Source organism: Hippopotamus amphibius, chromosome 4 (assembly GCF_030028045.1).
Source record: "Hippopotamus amphibius kiboko isolate mHipAmp2 chromosome 4, mHipAmp2.hap2, whole genome shotgun sequence".
Lineage (NCBI taxonomy): Eukaryota > Metazoa > Chordata > Mammalia > Artiodactyla > Hippopotamidae > Hippopotamus > Hippopotamus amphibius.
The window spans coordinates 163,037,945-163,057,943 of NC_080189.1; the positions used below are offsets into that span (position 1 = coordinate 163,037,945).

The window sequence follows — 19,999 nt, forward strand, 5'->3', positions numbered from 1 at the left end:
TATAAAAATTTAGATTCAAGAAAAAATTATCTATAATTTCTCCAATTCAAACTCATTATGATTTTGATATGCTCTCTTCTAACCCTTTCCTATTACATCCATAGCGTTCTATCAATATAAGAGCTGTTTTTCTCCTTTAGCATGTTATCTTTAGCATTTCCCATGTTGTTACCGTAATTTTCATGGTCTTCATTTAAAATGGCTTCTTAATACTGCACTGTGTGACTTGTTCCATGTTTTTTTTTTTAGTTTTTTTTACTGTTCCGTAAATTATTTTTACCTTTTTCTACTTTTAGGATGCATCTACATATATGTTTTTCTATTACAGTTAGCACTGTGCTGAGCATCTTTCATGCCTTCTTTTGGACTGAATTTTTTTTCCATGGTTCTATTTTGTCTCCTTTGTTGGCTTATGAGCTATAATTCTTTTGGTTATTTTAGTGATTGCATCAGTTTATAGCATACATCTTTAACTTGTCACGGGCTACATTCAAGTGACATTATACTGTTTCACAGAGTATAAGAATCTCATCATAATATACTTTCATTTCTTTCCAGCTTTTATGCTATTGTAATACGTTTTGCTTTTATATACTTTTATATTATAAACTCCACGTTATACTGTTATTATTCTTGTTTAAGCAGTCACTTATCTTTTAAAGAAATATAGAGCATAAGAAAACTTTCTTGTATTGTTTACCTCTGAAGTTTCTATTTCTGGTCTCTTTGTTCCATTACGAAGATCCATATTTCTCTCTGGTATCATTTTCCTTCTGCCTGAAGGATGTCCTTTAACCGTTTTTGTAGTGTAGAGAGATGAATTCTATCAACTTTTATATTTTTGAAAGAGCTTTTATTTTACCTTTGGTTTTGCAAGACTTTTTCGCTGAGTATAGAATTCTGGGTTTTCTTTCAGTGCGTTCAGGCATGTTGCTCCACTAACTTCTGCTTGCCCTGTTGCCTGTGAGAGATCTGCTGTCATTCTTATCTTTGTTCCTTTCCCCATGTTGTGTCTTTTTTCTCTGGATACTTTCAGGATTTTCTCTTTATTACTGATTTTGAACAACATCATTATGTAGTTTTCTTCATGTTTCTTATGCTTGGGGCTTGTTGAGGTTTTTGTATCTGTTGTTTATAGTTTTTTAAAAATCAAATTTGAAAAAATTTGAGTTATTTCTTTAAATATTTTTTTCTCCACCATCTCCCATCCCCTCTTCTTTGGGGATTCAACTACATGTTTACAAGCCTGCTTGAATTTGTTCCACAGATCACTGATGCTCTTTTCATTAAAAAAAAAAAATTGTTTTTTTTTCTGTGTTTCATTTTGAATAATTTCGATTGTAGATCTTTGAGGCTCACTAATCCTTTCTTTGACAATGTCTAACAGCTATTAATTCCATCCAGTGTATTTTTCATATCAAACATTACAGTGTTTATCCCTAGAAGTTTCATTTGGATCTCACTCTCCTTTTTTATATTGTCCATGTCTCTGCTTAACTTTTTGAATATATGAAATGCAGTTATAACAACCATTTTAATGTCATCTTTTACTTTATAAGCCTTTACAAATATAGCCTTCAGTTTTGGGTAGGTTTTGATTGATTTTTCATCTCATTAGGTGTTGTATTTTTCTATTTCTTTGCATGCTTGGTAAATTTTTTATTAGGTGCCAGATATTGCAGTTTTATCTTTTTGGGTACTAGATATTTTTGTATTCTTATAAGTATTCTTGAGCTTTGTTCTGAGACACAGTTAAGTTTCTTGGAAACAGTTTGATTTTTTTTTTTTCAAATTTTTCATTTAATATTTGTTAGATGGGACTGGAACAGTGTTTAGTTTGGGATATTCCCTATTACTGAGGCAAGCCCCTTCTGGGTATTATAACAAATGCCTCAAGAATCTTGAGATTTTCCAGTTTGGCTGCTGGAAATAAACCCTATGTGAGCACTGGGTACTGTTAACCCTAGTCTTTTTGGATTATTATTTCTCTGGCTCTGGTAGTTTTCTCATGTGTATGTGCTGACTCGTACTCAGCTGAATATGTAAGATGGACCCTCTGCAGATCTTCAGAGCTCTTTCTTTGTACCGTTCTCTCTTCTCCAGTACTCTGTCCAGTGAACTTCGCCACTTTGGTGTTTTGGGACTCTTAATTCTGTCTTTCCACCTCAGAAAGTCTTCTGGGCACTGCCTGGGTTCCTCTGCCCTGTACTGTGGCCTGAAAACTCTCAGTGCAGTAAACTGGGGTAATTATAGGATTCACCTTGTTTGTTTTTAGTCTTTCAGGAATCACTCTTTCGTTGCCTGATGCCTAGTGCCTTAAAACCCATTATTTTGTAAATCTTGTCCAGTTTTTGGTTATTTCAGATGGGAAGGTAATTTTGGTCCCTGTTTGGCGAATAGATGTCAAGATGATTTATGGCTTTGGCAACTCCAACTTTAGAGTTGCAGTTTCTTAAGATGGGGAAGACTGAGGGAGGACCAGTTTCAATGGTGGTGGAAGTGGTGGGAAAGTCATGCTACGTTTTGAGGAGCTCATTGGACATTGGATGATGTCAGTTAGATATGTGAGTCTGGAGTCAGGGAGAGGTCTGAGCAGGGGATACACATTTGTGTACCATCAGTGTGTGGATAGTATTTATTACCGTGATACTGGGGGAGATTCCCCAAGGGAGTATAGCTAGAATATTGTATTGATCATGTATTTTATTTTCTGATACTTTGACATCTTGGGGCCTTGCTGACACTGGGGGGACTGCTGCTCTCAAGGTTAACTAGTTCCAAGAGATAGCAAACAACTCACCTGTGAGTATACCTTTCATAGGCAAACCAACCAATCTAGAGCCCATACCTGCCAACCACCTCTGTTACCGAGCTCTTGCACTCTGGGCCACTATCCTCCTGCCCTAATCACCCCAGAGCCAGGTACCAAACAGCCAGGGATAGCCCCTATGCCCCAAGGCCAACTGAAATAATTAAAACTAGCCATTCCTGGGACTTCCTAGGTGGCACAGTGGGTAAGAATCCGCCTGCCAGTGCAGGGGACACGGGTTCGATCCCTGCCCCAGGAAGATACCCCATGCTGCGGAGCAACTAAGCCTGTGTGCCACAACTATTGAGCCTGTGCTCTAGAGCCCGTGAGCCACAGCTATTGAGCCCATGTGCTGCAACTACTGAAGCCTACGTGCCTAGAGCCCGTGCTCTGCAACAGGAGAAGCTACTGCAATGAGAAGGCCACGCACCACAATGAAGAGTAGCCTCTGTTCGCCATAACTAGAGAAAGCCTGTGTGCAGCAACAGAGACCCAAAACAGCCAAATAAATAAATAAATAAAAAACAAACAAAAAACAACAACAAAAACCTAGCCATTCCTAAGCCTCACCCATTCTTTCCCATGGAATCCACAATAAAAGCTCTGCCCACATTTCTCCTAGCTCCCTCTGTCTCCTGGCCAACCCCGGTGCGTCCCTCTGTGGCTCTGTGTGGCATGCCAACTCTCCTGCTTGTATGGAATTGTGAGCAAAAACTTCTTTCGTTATGATAGTTAAGTCCACATCTGTGTGTCTTACTTTACCTTAAAACAAACTCTAGGTACCCTTAGAGCAAGTATAGAAATGCCAGCTCTGGCTAAGTGAAGTACATGCGTCACCTCATTTAATCTTCACAGCAGACCTATGAGGTAGGTGCTATTATTACCTTTCTTTTATAGATGAGCAGACAGAGGTAAACAGAGGTTACATAACTTGCCCAAGATCACCAGCTTCTGAGTGGTGAGGTTGGCATATAGACTGTGGCAATCTGATGCTGGCCCTGTGCTCTTAACCAGGTGGCCCTGTGCTCTGACAGGTGCTCAGAGGAGAGACAGAAGACGCTCCTAAGGAATGGGATTTAAATTTGTGGTCAAGCTTCTTCAAGCTCAAGTTTATAAACTGCAACTTTTTTTTTTATTCTCCCAGGACATGATGAGTTAGTTTTACTTTGTTGCTTAAATGACAGCTTAAAGCAAAGGGTGACATCCAGAAAAGAGACCTTGGAGGCCATCCTGGCCTGATTTCTTAGGGATGAAGGAGGAGTTACAATTCCATTTTCATGATGAAAAACACACATGTGGATCATAGCATCCTGCAAAAGTAGGCAAGAGATGCTGGATTCTGCACCAAGCTGGTCCAGTCTGCGTGGCAGAGTCCTGTTAGCTGCACTTTTCTCTTTCTGGAAGATGCTGAAGAAGGGATTATTTAAAAAAATTCTCTATTATTGATATAATACATATTAGTTTTAAGGAATTTGAAAGATACAGAAAAACCTGTAAAGAAAACCGCTCTTGTAATCTCACTGCCCAGAGATAACACTGTTTACACGTCAGTGCATTTCCTTTGGGTCCTGAGTCTTTGACTAGAAGAATCTGTCAAGGGGCTTGTCTGCTTTGGGGTCTGTCTCTGACCTCGTTTGCTGTCTCTTTCTTGCTGTGATGTGTGGGGTATATATGTGCATCTGTCTCTTTTGTCTCTGTCTCACACTCACACCCCTAAAGCCCATCGGAGACACTGCCCAATTCTGATGGGGAGCTCCTGTGATTCAGTCTGGCTTTGGTACCTTTCTTCCAAGTTTGGGGCCCGAGATCTCCACTCTTGGGGTTTTAGGCATGAGTAAAGGATTGCCCTCCTTGGGCCTTTGTTCCATCCTTCCCAGTCAATAATTACTCAGTACTGAGTTGATCTTGTTAGCTATTCACTGCCCCCCTCCCAAACCCCAACCCAAGCTGGCTGATGACAATGCTTTTAATTAATATGAGGCAGATTAAAACTCATTACAACAAGGTTATTGGCAATGAGATAATCATAAGGCAAATTATTCAGCTGGAAGTGAAAACGAAGTTGGAGGAGGGGCAGAGAGACTGTGCCAGCTGTTCCTGCCATGTTTTGGCAGGAATGGAATGGGGCGTGTGGGGGCTCTGCAGTGAGGACACGCTGGAGTGACACACCCAACCAGCTCATGAAACCAGGTGGCTGGGTAAGGGCAGGACTTGGGTCCAGTGAGCAAATGGGTGGGCCGTGTTAGGGCAGTAGCATGTGTTGAGAAGCCAGAGCTGGTGTATTGAGTTAAGAATATGTAGATTATGACCTGCTGAATGAGGGGCACAAGCCTCCCACATTGGGTTGGCTGGTAGCTCCCTCAGCATCCAAGCTCCTACCAGGGAAGTGAAACCTACTGGGTTGTTTTGATTGAAAGTGCAGGTTAAGTGCATCTGCAAAGAAGAAGTAGAGTCACAAGGTTTATTATTACTTACAGACCTCAGAAGTGAGGATGCTGGGTGAGCCAGGGAAGGGCAGTCCTCCATCCCAGGTCACCAGCAAGCAGGAGGTGAGTGCTGAAAGAGGGAGTTTGCGCTAAGCCAGTAGTTTCTTGAAATTCTGAGTGGGACCTGCCTTCTGATCCCAAAGAACAGAGGAGGTATAGGAGCAGGAGCTGGAGCTGGAAAGGGACCCTGGAGATCAGAGTGCCTGCTCTGTCATTCAGAGTTTGTGTCTTTCGGCCTTAAAAGAACATTTACATTAAAAAAAAATTTTTTTTTAATTTATTTATTTATTTATTTATGGCTGCATTGGGTCTTCGTTGCTGTGCGCGGGCTTTCTCTAGTTGTGAGCAGGGGCTACTCTTCGTTGTGGTGCATGGGCTTCTCAGTGTGGTGGCTTCTCATGTTGCAGAGTGCGGGCCTTAGGCACACAAGCTTCAGTAGTTGTAGCATGCGGGCCCAGTAGTTGTGGCACACGGGCTTAGTTGCTCTGTGGCATGTGAGATCTTACCCACCCAAGGATCAAAACCTGTGTCCTCTGCATTGGCAGCTGGATTTTTAACCACTGTGCCACCAGGGAAGTCCGGCATTTACATTTTTTGGTGAGTGGCAATGTCACTTACCTCCATGTGACTCTGTGTGTGTGTGTGTGTTTATTTAGAAGCTGATTGAAGGTGGCATGGGGGCTTCTTTGGTTGAAATGTGGATGCTATTTGCAGTAGATGCTGATTCAGTTTCACGGATGACAGTTTTGTGAGTGTATGACCCATGGTTGTCATCAGTCTACATTTATGGCTCATGCATGGCTTGCCCTGGGGTACACAGTCTACAGGAGACACACATGGTCTCTGTCCCCAATGGCTGATGTGCCAAGTAACCAGTGAGTCAGAGGTTTGTGTGACCAGAGACCAGCTTTCCTGGGCTTGTGTGACCAGAGAGGCCTCCCTGCATTGCCCAGACAGTGTCCTGGAGGTGACCATCATTTTGTGCCAAGAGACAACCTACCTGGGGCTGGCTCAGGCCACAGGTGAGGGGCAACAGAGCCCTGGCTCTGCTCCCTGGTAGGAGGGCTTTTCAGGGTGAGGTTAATGCTTTCTGAGGGCTGCCAGCAGCAGAGATAAATGCAGATGTGAAAAGAAAATGGTAGAGTGTAAAGTCTTTAGCATCACAAACACACACACACACACACACACACACACACACACACACAGAGACACACAGATGCATGTTGTGTTGGTCTCTCAACCTGAAATGTCCTCCTTTTTTATCCTAATCTGTTCAAATTCAGTTTCAGGGGGCAATCCTATGTATCAGCCAGGGCCTAGTCATACCCATAATTGAAACATAAAGACTTATTAACTAGGAAAAGGTAGTTAACTCCTAAAAGGATTAAAAGAAGATTCTAAGTGTACAGAAGTAGTAAACGCATAGAGCACCTGCTCCCTCTAGGGCTGAGGGGTGGTGAACGAGAACAGACCTTAAGATTCAGCTGGGGGCCTCCCACCTGCAAGGCTGGGATGCTGGGCTGCCCTGGTGATGAGGAGATGTGGTGGAGGGCAGGGTCCATGGGTACAGCCTGCCGGGTGGCAGGGAAATTTGTTGGAGGGTGCGACCTGGAGCTAGTATATAGGAGCTGCCTGCTGGGTGGTCAGAACACTTGCTGGAGGGTATGGGCCGGAGCTGATCCACAGGAGGGGCCCATCAGGCAATGGAGAGATTTAGGGAGGGTGGGTTGGTCTGTGAGGGCTACCAAAGTGGTCAAGCCAATGACCCACTGGCTGATGAGCTGAGAACAGCACACAGGAGCTGAAAACATATCCTCCTTGTGCTGCTGTGGCCTTGCAGTGTTCCCCCAGAGTCACCTGTTGACAGAGCCTAATAGCGACCCATCTGACAAAGGAGGAATGACACAGGGTCCAGCACCAGTATCACAGCACACGGCAAGGGAGGGTGGATTTGTAGCCAAGAGGCCTCGCGTTCATCAGCACCCATACCCTACTTCCCCCGCTGGAGCCAGGACTCTAATTCCAGCCCTCTTGTTTCTCCCATCTGTGAGCTCCGTGGTTCTCAGTGTGATCTTACTGCCACGTGTCATTCTCTGTGTGGGAGCGTGTCTGTCATGTCTCCCCACAACTTGGAGGGCACGGGACTCAGTCAGTCCCCAGTGAATACATGGAGAGGTGGAGACGATAGGGTGTGTCCTCACCCCGCCTTCCAGTCCTCTGCTTCCATTTGGCCTTGACCCTGCAGTGGCTTTGGCCTGGGGGCTGAGAATGTCTTGTTGGGGGAGCGGGCTGCTGGGTGCCAGGGCAGCGTCACTGGGGGCCTCTGGTGGGACCTGGGCTCCGGTTACACTGTACCTTAGCACTAATGGATCGTGGATGCCGTTCTGGCTGCCTCTTATTCGGCAGGGTTGGAATTGGGGATGATTAATTCCAAGCTGAGCTGGGGTATGACTGGGGATGTGCAGTCTGATGGGGGCCACCCCCGACTCTGGAAGGATAGGTAGGCATCAGGCTGCTAGTTAAGGCCGGCCTGGCCTGCCCAGCCTGCCCTGCTGCCTACCCCATGTACCTGATGCCCCCCGTAAAGTTTTCCTCCAGTTAATAGAGACCTCTGCTAAAGTTTGCTGAGTTAAAGAGCCCTAGGTTTCAAGTGTTTTCTAGACCTTCTTTTGACATTTATTAGCTATTTCTTTATAAGCAAAACATCTGAGTTTTTTTTTACCCTCAAAGATACCAATCCTTGCCTCCCTAAATTGCTGTAAGCATTAAAAAAATAATGACCATGACCATGTTGAAAAATTGTAGACCTCCAAACAAACAGCATCATTAGTATGGCTGAGGGGTGGGTGGCAAATGCACGAACTCGGTGTATCCTTGAACGAATCATAAGTAGATTAGAATTGGTCGAAAGCCTTGGACAAATGCTTGTTTTTGAGGGAGTGGGACGCGGTCCAGGTCAGTTTTGAAGGAAAGGCGATCAGAAGCATCGGGCCACGTCAGGAGGCTGGCTGCAGTGTGAGGTTGGAATTGACTGCTCTGGATACCAGGAGACTGAAAGTGAATGATGGTGAGTGTGTGTGTGTGTGTGTGTGTGTGTGTACATACACTTAGGGGTGAATCAGGGTGTCCAAGCAGAGGGAGCAGGAAAAGAGAAGAGCGTCCGGTGGACAGGGAGCACTCACGTCTCTCTGGCCCCTCCTGTCTCCCTGCAGGTGCACCTCCGCTCTGCCAGGCGCCTCTGCGAGCTCTGCTGTGCCAACCGGGGCACGTTCATCAAGGTGGGCCAGCACCTGGGAGCTCTGGATTACCTGCTGCCGGAGGAGTACACCAGCACACTGAAGGTGCTACACAGCCAGGCCCCGCAGAGCAGCATGCAGGAGGTCCGCCAGGTCATCCGCGAGGACCTGGGCAAAGAGGTACCCACCTCTGCCAGGAGGGATGGGCCCTGGGACAGGATGCTTTCGGAAAGGACCCCCAGAGTTCTCGCTGCTTGGCCCTAGGCCCTGGGTTCACCAGTGGCATGGAACTACGCTTCCCGGAAACTTTCAGTGTGAGATCAGAGAGGTTAGGAGGAACCTGAGAGGCCCTCAGTGAAAAATATTAGTTGGACTAAATGAAATAGTTGATGTTTGTTTTTGACCTGTAACCTAATATGATTCATATGATTCAGTCAATAATTGCCCATCAATTATTGAGGGTTTACTGCGTGCTCACAGCTGTGCACACATTATCCTCACTTAGTCCTTGTGGCAAACCTATGAGGTAGGTACCATCATTAATCCCATTGTTCGTAAGTGACTCCAGTGCACTGCTCTATCAGTGAGCTGTCCTAATCATTCAATGCAATGACTTTTCTAGAATGTCTCTGGGCCTCTGCTTGATTACCTCCAATGCTAGGAAGCTTATTCTCTTACCTGTTGCCTAAGGTGGTCCGTTCTGTTATCATCATCTCTAATTGTAATAAGTGCTTCCTTCTAAGGGCTAAAACCTGCCTCCTCAAACTTTCCTGATCTTCATTCCACCCCCCGGAGCAACAGAGGAAGGGGCTGAGGGCCCTTCCGTACGCAGCCCTGGTCACACTCCTTGGGACTCATGCCAGTGACCTACAGGATATATGGAACCCAGACTGGGCACAGTGGTGTGAGCCCTTGCTGACCTGTTCTGCTCATCTTGCTTCTGGGGATGGAGAGAGGTTGGAGCAGCCGTCTGTAGGGTGCCGATCTGCAGATCAGGCCCAGCCTTACAAATTATGTGCTGTAATTTTATGGTACCACAGACAACTCTACTGAAAAACTTCTATTCTCCCTTCACCTATTACTATATTTGAAATTCTCCTCTTAGAGAATCCTTTGGATCTTCTAGAATTTTTCTGAGCAAAATAATCTTAAAGTCAAGCTGAAATCACCTGATACCTTTCCTGAAATTATTTTATTACCTTTGATGCCTCCCATTTTTCCCAAATAAAGTCTTTAGCAGGACTTTCAAGGTCCACCGCATCCATTTGCAACTTGCGGTGGTCTCTGTCTGTCTGGAATCTCTTTACCCCGTCCTCTTCCTGTCAGGTGGTTCCCCATCTGTTTACCAAATGCCGGGCACTGTGCTGGGTGCTGGGTGTCCTGGCCAAAGCCCAGCTCTCCTGTGATGTCTTCTCTGACCCTCTGCACACCTTTGCTTGCTTGTGCCTCTCTCAGCTTGGTTAGTTGTGTCTAGGTGGTTTAACTGTAAGTCGTAAAGTCTGGGGATGAAGACCACGCCGGTCTGTTTACTCCTGTCGGCAGTCGCAGAACGATGTGTGGTGTATCGTGGTTGCTAGTGCTTGTTTACCAAACCAACGGCTGATAAGTGGCCGTTTCCTTAGGCTACTGCGGGCTGGGTGGCGAGTGGGGGCAGAGGTGCATAAAGGCCAGTTGTTCCATTTTCGCTGATCTGCGTGGAGCTGGCCCTGGCTGTCAGTCCCTTGATGTAGAGGCCCGGTGTCAACCAAAGGTGTCCCACTGCTCAGTGATAGCCTGGCCTGGGCTGGCCTCGTTAACTGACTCTCTGGGGGGTCTGGGTCACACACGAGGTGAGCAGAGAAGCCTCTGTGGGGAATTCCCTGGTGGTCCGGTGGTTAGGACTCCGTGCTTCCCCTGAAGGGGCCTGGGTTCGATCCCTGGTTGGGGAACTAAGAGCTCACAAGCTGTGTGGCACGTGCAAACAAACAGACAAACAAACAAAAAGAAACCTCTGTGGACTCCCTTCCTGCTGAGGAGGAACTTGTCCTCCAAGGGGACTGGGCGAGGCTGGCGCGAAGAGTGAGTGAAGAGTAAACCTGATTTAGGGCTGGAGCCAGGAGCAGGCCACAGGCTGGGAAGAGCATGGTTAGGATGGAGGGGCTGCGGGCAGAGGGGACGGGACCGGCAAGGCACAGCCCCTGTGTGTCTCTGCTTCTTGCCAAGACTATTGGCCTCCTGCTTCCTACAGCACGAGATGCACCCCCAAATTAAAACTAAATAAATCACTGTAATAACAGTGTGAAGTGCATTGTTGCTGGCATATGGCAGCTCAGTGGGGGCGGGGCAAGGGAGCGAAGGCAGACGATTAACCCTTGGAGGCCAGCTTGTCTGTGGAGAGCTGGAGGGGGAGGCAAGAGCGGGGCAGTGGCTTCCTCCGAGCCAGGGTGGAGTGAGATGGGAAGCTGGGGGTGTCAGCAGTCATGGTGCGCCCACCTGGCTGGCCGAAGGGTGTCTGGGTTGGAAGATGCTGCCTGCATCTTCAAAGCCTCTTCTCTAGGCCCCTCGGCCAAGTCGTCCTGAGCACGGTGGCCTGTGGCTCCTGCCCCACAGCTGGACTCGAGCCCTCTGAGGAAAGGAGGCTAATGTCAAGGTCATGGCTCAGAGGGGGCGTCCCTCACAGCTGGGAAGCTCAGAAACCTCCGGTTTCTTACCCCAGCTCCCCAGGCACACAATCAAAGTCTTCCCTCACCCCTTCTTCCTCCTCCCTCCCAGGAAGATGGCATTTGTTCCCGATGACACACTTTCTCAGCCTGTGGGTGGGAGGGAGGGGAAAGGGGACGTGTGGGAAGCAGGGTAGGTGGGTGTGGGGGCGTCAGGGCGGGGAAAGTCACTCACTCTGCACTTCCCTCCTCCACTACCCACCCTGTGACACTTCTCGGGGAGCAGCCCTCCCCCCCGCAAAGATGTTTGAGCTGGCGCCAGTGATCCTGGGCTCCACTCCTGCCCTGAGAGCCTCCATTTCGTCCCTGGTTCCAGGAGTGGGGTTTAAGGAAGCCGAGTCTGCCTTGCATCACCTTCTTTCTAGATCTGAGTCCTTGCATGGGCTCTGAGGTTACGTGGAGCTCAGCGACTGCATAGCTGCCCCTAAATCTCAGCCTGAAGAGAGGGGAGGGGTGGCCAGAGGAGCTCAAAGATGGTGTGTTCCAGCTTGCACTGACTGGTTCCATCTGTGCCTCTTGGGGACCCCTCCCATCAGCAGAGGCCTTGGAGGGTCACTCGTGTTCTCAGACCGATCCCTGTCCCAGGAGGATAGGGCTGGCCCCGAGGGTGTCCCCAGCATGGGGGATGAGGGTAAGGTTGCGGCTCTTCTGGATCCCATGATTTACATTTGGTTCCGGGTCAGTCCAAATCCCTGGAGAGCAGTCAATATAGAAGTGAGGGCAGGTGAAGGGTACCATCCTGGCATAGAGATTAGCCTCGGCAGGGAGTGGGGGGACCACGTTGCTAAGGGAGCAGCACGTGAGGGATGGGATGAGACCTCAGATCTCCTGATTTTCTGGCCAGTGCTTTGTCTGTTATGTAGCAGAGCTTCTGTTTGGCAGAAATTCTTTGGAAATCCCTTTTCTATATGCCTGGGTGTCTTTGCCTTGGAAGTTTCTGCTATTATTACCACAAAGAAACTTACTGTTTTCCTTTTATTTTTGAATGTTAGGCTTACGTCCTGAAAAGCAGACAGGTCCTGGGAAGCAGTCAGAAGGAGGTGGGGTCATTTCTGTTGCCCCCAAAGTGACTTGGGTCTTGAGTGGGTTGGGGATGGTTTCAACCTTGGTCTCCTGACTGCCTTTGGAGGTGTGGGTGCAGGTGCAGTCCTGATCTCGACCAGTAGATGGCACCTGAGCTTGAGCGTCCGGAAGGGGTGTTGAAGACATGGCCCTTCCTTGCAGAGGGGAGCCCCGACTGGAGGAGACTCAGGTTCTTTCTACTGCTGGGCATGGTCCATGCTGGGGAGGGAGCCTGGGGCAGACACAAGCCTAAGCTATGAGACTGTTGACCACACTGGTCCCCAGAAGCTCTAGGGTGTGTGCTGGAGGACCTGGCAGGGTTCTTCACGCTGGCCACCAGCCCATCCTTATGCCTTCCTTGTATGGAGCAGGAGTCCTTTCAGGCCCCCTGCCGCCTCTAACAGCATGCAGTTCTATTCTTTTCCTTCATTTTTCCATTTCTTCTTTCTCTTTGTTGTCTAAGCAGCTGGCATTTAGTGAGACAGGCACAGAACTGGAAGCTGTGGCTGCAGCCAAAATGGGTAAGACCTCATTCTGGCCCCTGTAGTCTGGGGTCATCAAGAGGTACACTCATCACTGTAATACCTGGCCATGTAAGTGCCTGAGGGGAGAAAGAGAGACAGAGAGAGTCAGAGAGACAGAGAGAGGGAGAGAGAGAGAGATATTTATATCTATCTTGCTAGTCTCCGGAAGCTTTCTGAAGGATGGAAGCTTTCTGAAGCAGGTGGTGTCTGACCCAGGCCCTCAAAGATGGGTGGGGTTGGAGGAGGTGGAGGTTGGAGGAGGGATTACTGATGAATGAGATGGGCCAGACAAGGATGCAGGCGGTGGAAAGCATGAAGCACAGACAGTGCATGGTGAGTAGTCTTGTTGACTAGTATATGGGGTTCAAGCTGGTGACTAGTGGAGTCAAGGTTGCAAAGTTGGGGCTGAGGTTACATTGCTAAGGGCCTTTGAATGTTCCTTTCATAACGTGAGCCTGAACGAGAGGAGGGCTTGGAGAGGGTCCTGAGCAAAGAAGGATGGAGTGGGGTTGAATTTTCTTAGCAACATGGGAGATGAGGTCATCTTTTACAGGTGGGGAAGGTGGAGGCGGGAAGTGTGAGGTGGGTGGAGAGCTTTGGGGTAGGAGTTACAGTGGGACTTACGAAGAGATGATAGAACTGTCAGCTGCACTGGTACAGTTAACTTTGGTCGTAGACACACACACATATCCCTCCTCCCTTCCCAATACATACACACAAGTCCAGTCTCTTTACAATATATTTCAGGGAATGATCCAGTTTTGTTTATTGTACCAGAACATAGTTGTATCAGATAATGTTCTTTCCAACTCTGAAATTCTATGAATAATCAAAGGAAATGATGTCAGGGGCTGGAGTGGAGCACAAAATACCTTTGTTAGGGGCAATGCTTATGCTGGTGTTGGGGTATTGGGTTTGGCTTCTGTACTCTGAAATGTGTTTTATCAGTCTTTTACCCCTGAGCTCCACGGGGTGGGGATCCAGACTTGACCTTGTTCTGTAGCTCTCCATAGCTCCCAGGGACAAGTGTTCAGTGTTTTTGGTGGACCATCTGACCAGAGTAGCTATGAGAATGCAGATGAGAACAATTGTGATTCAGATGGAAAAATGCCCGTCATTATTTCATATGAACCTACAGCTACAGGTGGAGGGTGATGTTTAAGGTGTAAGCAAAAGTTCAAAAAAGAGATAAACAAGCTCTTCTCCCAAGGACATCATTTGTTTGGTGGGGGTGGCATAGAGAAGGCACCGTTGACATGAGGACCAGGAGGCAAAAGCAGAAGGTGGGGAGATGAGGCAGGAGAACTCCTGGCCTGTGTGAGGGGTTCCTGGTGGTGGGGGCACCAGGTGGGGGCAGTGCAGAGACTGGAGCAGAGGCTTGGATGGAGGCCTTGGGGCTAGGGGAGGGGATGGTGGGCTTGGAGAGTGAGTGGCCAACTCTGGGGTGACCCTTATGATTCTCCACTCCTGTATACAGGACCTCTGCTGGCACACAGAGAACTTTGCAAGAACTAGGAAAAGGTGCCTGAGCTGGGCATCCCTTCCTCCAGATGGTGATAGCTCTACCAGGGCTGGATTTCATTCTTCTATTAGTCAGGGTTCGCCGTAGAAACAGAACCAATGGGATACATGTGTATTCTTATATATAATAAATAGAGTGATTGATTGATTGATTGATTGATTTTAAGGCATTGGCTTATGCAATTATGGAGACTGGCAAGTCAAAAATCTTCAGGGTGGGCCATCGGGCTGGAGACCCAAGAAGAAGAGCTGATGTGTGTGTGCTGACAGAATTCCCTCTTGCTTGGGGAGGTCAGGTTTGATTCAGGCCTTCAGCTGATTGGATGAGGTCCACCCACATTATGGAGGGCAATCTGCTTTATTCAGAGTCCGCTACTTTAAATATAAATCTCATCCCCAAAACACTGTTACTTCTAGAAACACCAGAATAATGTTTAACCAAATTTCTGGGCACTGTGACTCAGCCAAACTGACACATAAAATTGTCTCTTGTGGTTTCCCACACGGCCTGCAGCCGGGCTTGTGCATTTGTACCCTGGGTCCTGCTTTCACACGGCCCTTAAGCTTCTTATTGAGCCTTTTTAGGTGGGCAGGAGCCAGACTGCCTGTTGGTTTATTGGCTTTGTGACCTTCGACATATTACTTGTCTTTTCTGTCCCTCAGTTTCCTCATCAGTAAAATGGGGATAATAACAGTACCTGACTCCTAGGCTTGCTGTGGGGATTAAATGAATTAATGAATGTGGAGCATGTAGAGCATGCCTGGCACAGAGCAGGTGACCTGCAAATGTTCGCTTATTTCTGTGTGATGCTGGATGCTTTATATGTGCAAGGAACCAAGGTTCTGAGAGACTTTAAATGGTGGAGTTGGGTCTTTAACAGGGTTTTTCTGATATAGGGTCTGGTTCTCGGTCCCAGATACTATTTTGCCAGAAGAATCGGCCTATCTCTTCCCTTCCCTGATTGGTACCCAGCGTTCCACCTAGTGGCCACCTCCTTCCCTCCCACTGTTAGAAACCTCCCACAGGCTGCCTTGGAGCCCATCCCCTGGGCTTGAGAGCATCCCTCCACCCTGGGACCCCCTCAGCCCCCCGACCTTGGAGGCTGCCAGTAGCTCAGTGGGCAGTTTCCGCAGGCCCCTCAGCAGCACCTGCTGTGTGGTGTTGGTCTGACTCCGTGGTGAGAGGCAGAGGTGGAGCCACAGGTACCCAGGGTCCTGAGTGGGTGGCTGTGCTGTGTCCAGGACCCACCGTGCCCTCCTCACTTGCAGGAAGGCAGCTGGACTCAACTTCCTTTGTCCTGGAGGCGTTGGGTATGGGATGTGTGCAGGAATGAACGTGCCCTGGGTTGGACTAGGGCTAGAGAGGAGCTTAGGACAGAGGGCAGAGGTACCCTTCCTGCCTCCAGGGCCGACTCCACCTGGGGGCCCGTGGCTGGCAGAAAAGTTTCCTCCCCAGTGACGCACGCCTCCATGTTCTCATGTTCCTTGCTACCCTCTTTCCAATGCCAAGCCAGCTTCTCCCTGTCTGTCTCTTATTTACTCTCACTTATTCACGGAACACAGCTCTTTGCCAGGTACCATGCCAGCCCCTGGGGGTCCCTGCCCTCGGGGACTCCTGCCCTGTTCTTGCACACACTGGCAGGGGCTGGGCCGAGGTCGGCTCACCCTTTACCACCCCCTACTCCCCACCCTGGGCTGCCCCGCTGGCCTGGCGTTGAGGACCACCTTGAGGGCTTCAGCTGTCTGCAGAATTGCTTCTCTTGGTCTTCAGCACAAGCTTTTTTTGTTCTGGCGTCTGGTTTCTTTGTCTCCCCAGACACGCCCCACCGCAGGCTACCATGTGAGTGTTCTGGGGATGGGACAGAAGGAGCTGCACTGCGGGGAGACCGGGGGAGGGCGGATGGGGGAGAGATGACCCTCCCTCCCGACTTGAGCTCATCCAGCCTTCCCAGCGGCTCTCAATAAAAAATACATTTATATTAAAAACACAATGAAGAATAGAAAAATATTTTCCCCCCAATAATGCGGAACATCAAAAAGGAGATTTTTATCAATTATGAGAGAGAGACTTGGGCCATCAAATGGTAATTTAACGAGTGGGAGATGGATGGCGGGAAGCATTCCTGTCAGCCGGGACGGATGGCGTGCCATTAGTCACCGGGGGGCGACTGAGGCGGCCGCGCTGGCCCTTCCTCCCCAGACCGCCCGGCCGGCCCCGTCTCCGGCCCTGCACCCCTCTCCGGGCCTCCTCCTCTGGGGCGCGGGGGTGCCCATTCCGGCCTCTGGGGAACCTTCAGTCCGATTATTCCGTAGCTTCTGGGCGAAACTTACGCAGCCTGGGCCACGTCCCTCTCACGGCTGTGGGCTCCCCGCTCCTTCCCGCCCCCCGCTTTCTTTCCAGCCCCGCCGGCCTCTGCACTCTTCACACAGCTGCACCCTGGCCACAGAGGGTTCTCCCGTCAACCTGCATTTGTTCCTCAGGCCTGTTCTCTCGTTTCCCTCCTGTATTTCTCAGGCTCTTTCTCAACGGTTAAGCTCCAGGTCTAACAATAACACACACACACACACACACACACACACACACACACACACGTGAGTGCCTGCCAGGTGTCAGGCATTGCTTTAAAGCATTCATGTGTATCAACTCTCTTCTCACTAGAACCCTCTGAGTTGGGTACTATTATTACTTATTTCACATTAGGGAAACGGAGCTACAGGGTCTGTGAAGTGGTCCCCCTGGGCCCCCTCACGTACCCTAGTCAGGATTAACACCTCTTTTGTGTTTCTCCTGTTGCAGTTCCTGTGCAGTTGTTTGTTGCGTTAAGATTGGTTGCTTCTCCATCTTGAATCCCCCGTGGGGCCTAGTGTGGGCTCTGCGCGTAGTAGGTGTTAGTAATGTGGTTGGCTTGACTTGCAGAACTACTTCAGATGCCCCTGTCGCCTTGAACAGGGCGGCCCTCTCGCTTCAGGTGATCGTCTGCTCATCTCGGTTTATGTTCCTGGGATGGCAGGTCCGTTTCCACTCATACTGGGGTTTCCTCAGAGCTCTGTCCAGGCGCACAAAAGATGCTCACTAATGGACTCTAACGTGCACTGAGACACTCCATCTGACGCAGGACTTCGTGGCGTGGGGTTGTAGGGCCTGGAATCTTTGGGGTGGCCAGCTCTGTCCCTGCCTCGGTCTTGGTCCCATTGTTCCCTGGGACATTCCTGTACGAGCCTGTGGAGGGCTGTGCGGGGGTGTGTCTGGGGCTATCTAAACTATGGGCTGAGGCTCGGGCAGGGTCCAGCTTCTAGAAGGAGCAAAAGGATCATTTTTGAGGCAGCGAGGCATAAAGGTTAACAAAATAGGCTCTGGATTCAGTGGGCCTTGCACAAATCCCAAATGCTACCATATTCTAATGGGATCATTAGTTCTTTCTGAGCCTTAGTTTCCTCATCTATAAACAGGAGTAATAATGGAACCTTTGCATTCATAGGGCTGCGAGGAGGGTTGAATGATGAACCCAACTAAAATGCAGTGCCCGGCTTACAGTGAATCCCAGTAGCTCTTAGCTGTGGCTGTCGTGTACAGGGTTGTGAGGAAGAAATGAAGCAATGAGACAGGACCCTCAGATTATATCCAGCACCTCAGCTGGTACCTGGATCTTCCTGGGGTTTGACAAGCACTGGATCTTCTCGTTCAGCCCTCATTGTCTGGTGGCAGCTGCTTTAGACACAAGTTATCCAAGAGCATCACTAGCTCATGGGTAGTAAGGGTTTAGAAACCTTCTTGTCCAACCCCAGTTTTTCATAGGTGAGGAAACTGAGGCTCAGAGAGGGGAAGTAACTTGCCCAGAGTGGCGTAGCTGCTTGGTGGTAGAAGCAGGACTAGAACTTGGGTCGCCCGACTCCTGATCCAGGGCTTGTCCTCCTGCACTGCTCTGTTCAGGGCTGGAAGCTTAGTGCCCAGAAGGAGAGGCCCCGCACAGGAAATGAGGCCGGTTTTGCTCTCAACAAAACCCAGAGGGCCTCAGGTAGCTTCCACCCTACTTGGGACCTTGTGGTTTCCTGTGGGCTTTGAAGAAGCTGTATTTTCCTAAGTTCATCCCGCAAGGGCTAGGATTCTGTTCTTTGTGTCCTTCTGTCAGCCCTCCCCCTTATCTGTGGTTTGGGGTGATTATACCCATGTGCTCACCAGTTCACCTTCAGCCCACAGGCCACGCCTGGGGTGTTTCCCGTCTCTGGGATCCGTCCTGCAGGTGCTGCCCACACCCTCTGCTTAGCTGCTGTGTCTGAGCTGTTCCGAGGAGAAAGGGCCTCACTCACTGACTCGGGAAGGTGGGGGTGACCACTTGCTGCTTTGCTCACTCAGAAAATACAGGTTTGTGGAGCAGCTGATAGGTTCTTACCTCTGTGCCAGTGCTGTGGAGGATACAGAAAATGTCAAAGCCACGTCCCTCCCTCCCGCTCCCCCAAAGCCAGGCAGACAGAACAATACACACAGGGAGTAATTAGAGAGCAATTAAGCGCTCAGCTGTGGGGCTGGTGCAGGAAGAGTTCAGGGGAAGTTCAGAAGGGGGTTCTTGGAGGAAGTGGGCCTTGAGCTGGTCCTCAGAGGATGGGTAAGATTTAAGGAGGGAAAGTACGAGGGCACCTGAGGCTGGGCCACGTGGTGACAAGGCCCGACGGGGCGGTGGTGGTGGAGGGTGCTGGAATGACAGGGAACTTTGTTGGGGGTGTATTAGTTTGCTAGGGCTGTTGTAACAAAGCACCACGAATCAGGTGGCTTATACAACAGAAATCTCTGGTCATGTATTAGTTCTGGTGGCTGGAAGTCCAAGATCCAGGTGTCGGCAGGGATGGTTCACCTGAGGGCAGTGGGGGAGAATCTGTCGCATGCCTCTCCCTTGGCTTCTGGTGGTTGGCAGGCAGTCTTTGGTGTTCCTTGGCTTGTAGAAGCGTTGCCCTGATCTCTGCCTTCACTCTCACCTGGCGTTTTCCCTGTGTGTGTGTCTGTCTGTCTGTCTCTCTGTCTCTGTGTCTGAATTTCCCCTTTCCATAAATGTAGTCATGTTAGGTTAGGGGTCCACCCTATGCCAGCATGACTTCATCTTAACTAATTACACCTGCAAGGACCCTGTTTCCAAATAAGTTCATGTTCTAAGTACTGGGGGTTAGGACTTCAACACATGAATATTTGGAGGACATAAATCAACCCATAACAGATAGTGCATTGGGTCTTTTGTGGTTCTGAGGATCAGAACCCCAAGTTGAACTCGCTGAGGCAAAAAGGCAGATGTCTTGTCTCATGAAACCACTTCTTAGGAAGGCTTGGGTTGGAGTTGGGCCTTTGGAGAGCTCTTCCCGGACTCTTCTCTCTGTCTCTCCACATCTTCCTGCAGGTTAGCTTCATTCATGTTCCCTCCATGACCACCTGCCACCACCAGCTCTCAGCCTCACCTCTTCCCAGCTGTGGCCCCAGGGAGGATTCCCCCCCAACTCTAGTTTCATTTTATAAAATAAAATGTCCCCCTTCTTCCCCCCAATTCATGTCTATCTGGAACCTGAGACTGTGAAATAAGGTTTTTGCAGATGTAATTAGGCAACTTAAGATGAGTTTATACTGGATTAGGGTGGGCCGCAATGACTGGTGTCCTTATAAGAAGGCCATGTGATGATG

The 19,999-nt window shown here is 49.1% G+C and overlaps 1 protein-coding gene across 7 annotated transcripts in view; it reads left to right on the forward strand.

Annotated features, from left to right (window-relative positions):
• The window catches only part of ADCK1 (aarF domain containing kinase 1), a 114,396-nt gene that overhangs the window by 32,557 nt on the left and 61,840 nt on the right, over positions 1-19,999 (forward strand). For all 7 annotated transcript variants that reach the window (XM_057731869.1, XM_057731867.1, XM_057731863.1 and 4 more), the window contains exon 4: positions 8,508-8,711. In XM_057731869.1, coding sequence (XP_057587852.1) covers positions 8,508-8,711 — 204 coding nt within the window. The remainder of the gene's footprint in view (positions 1-8,507; positions 8,712-19,999) is intronic.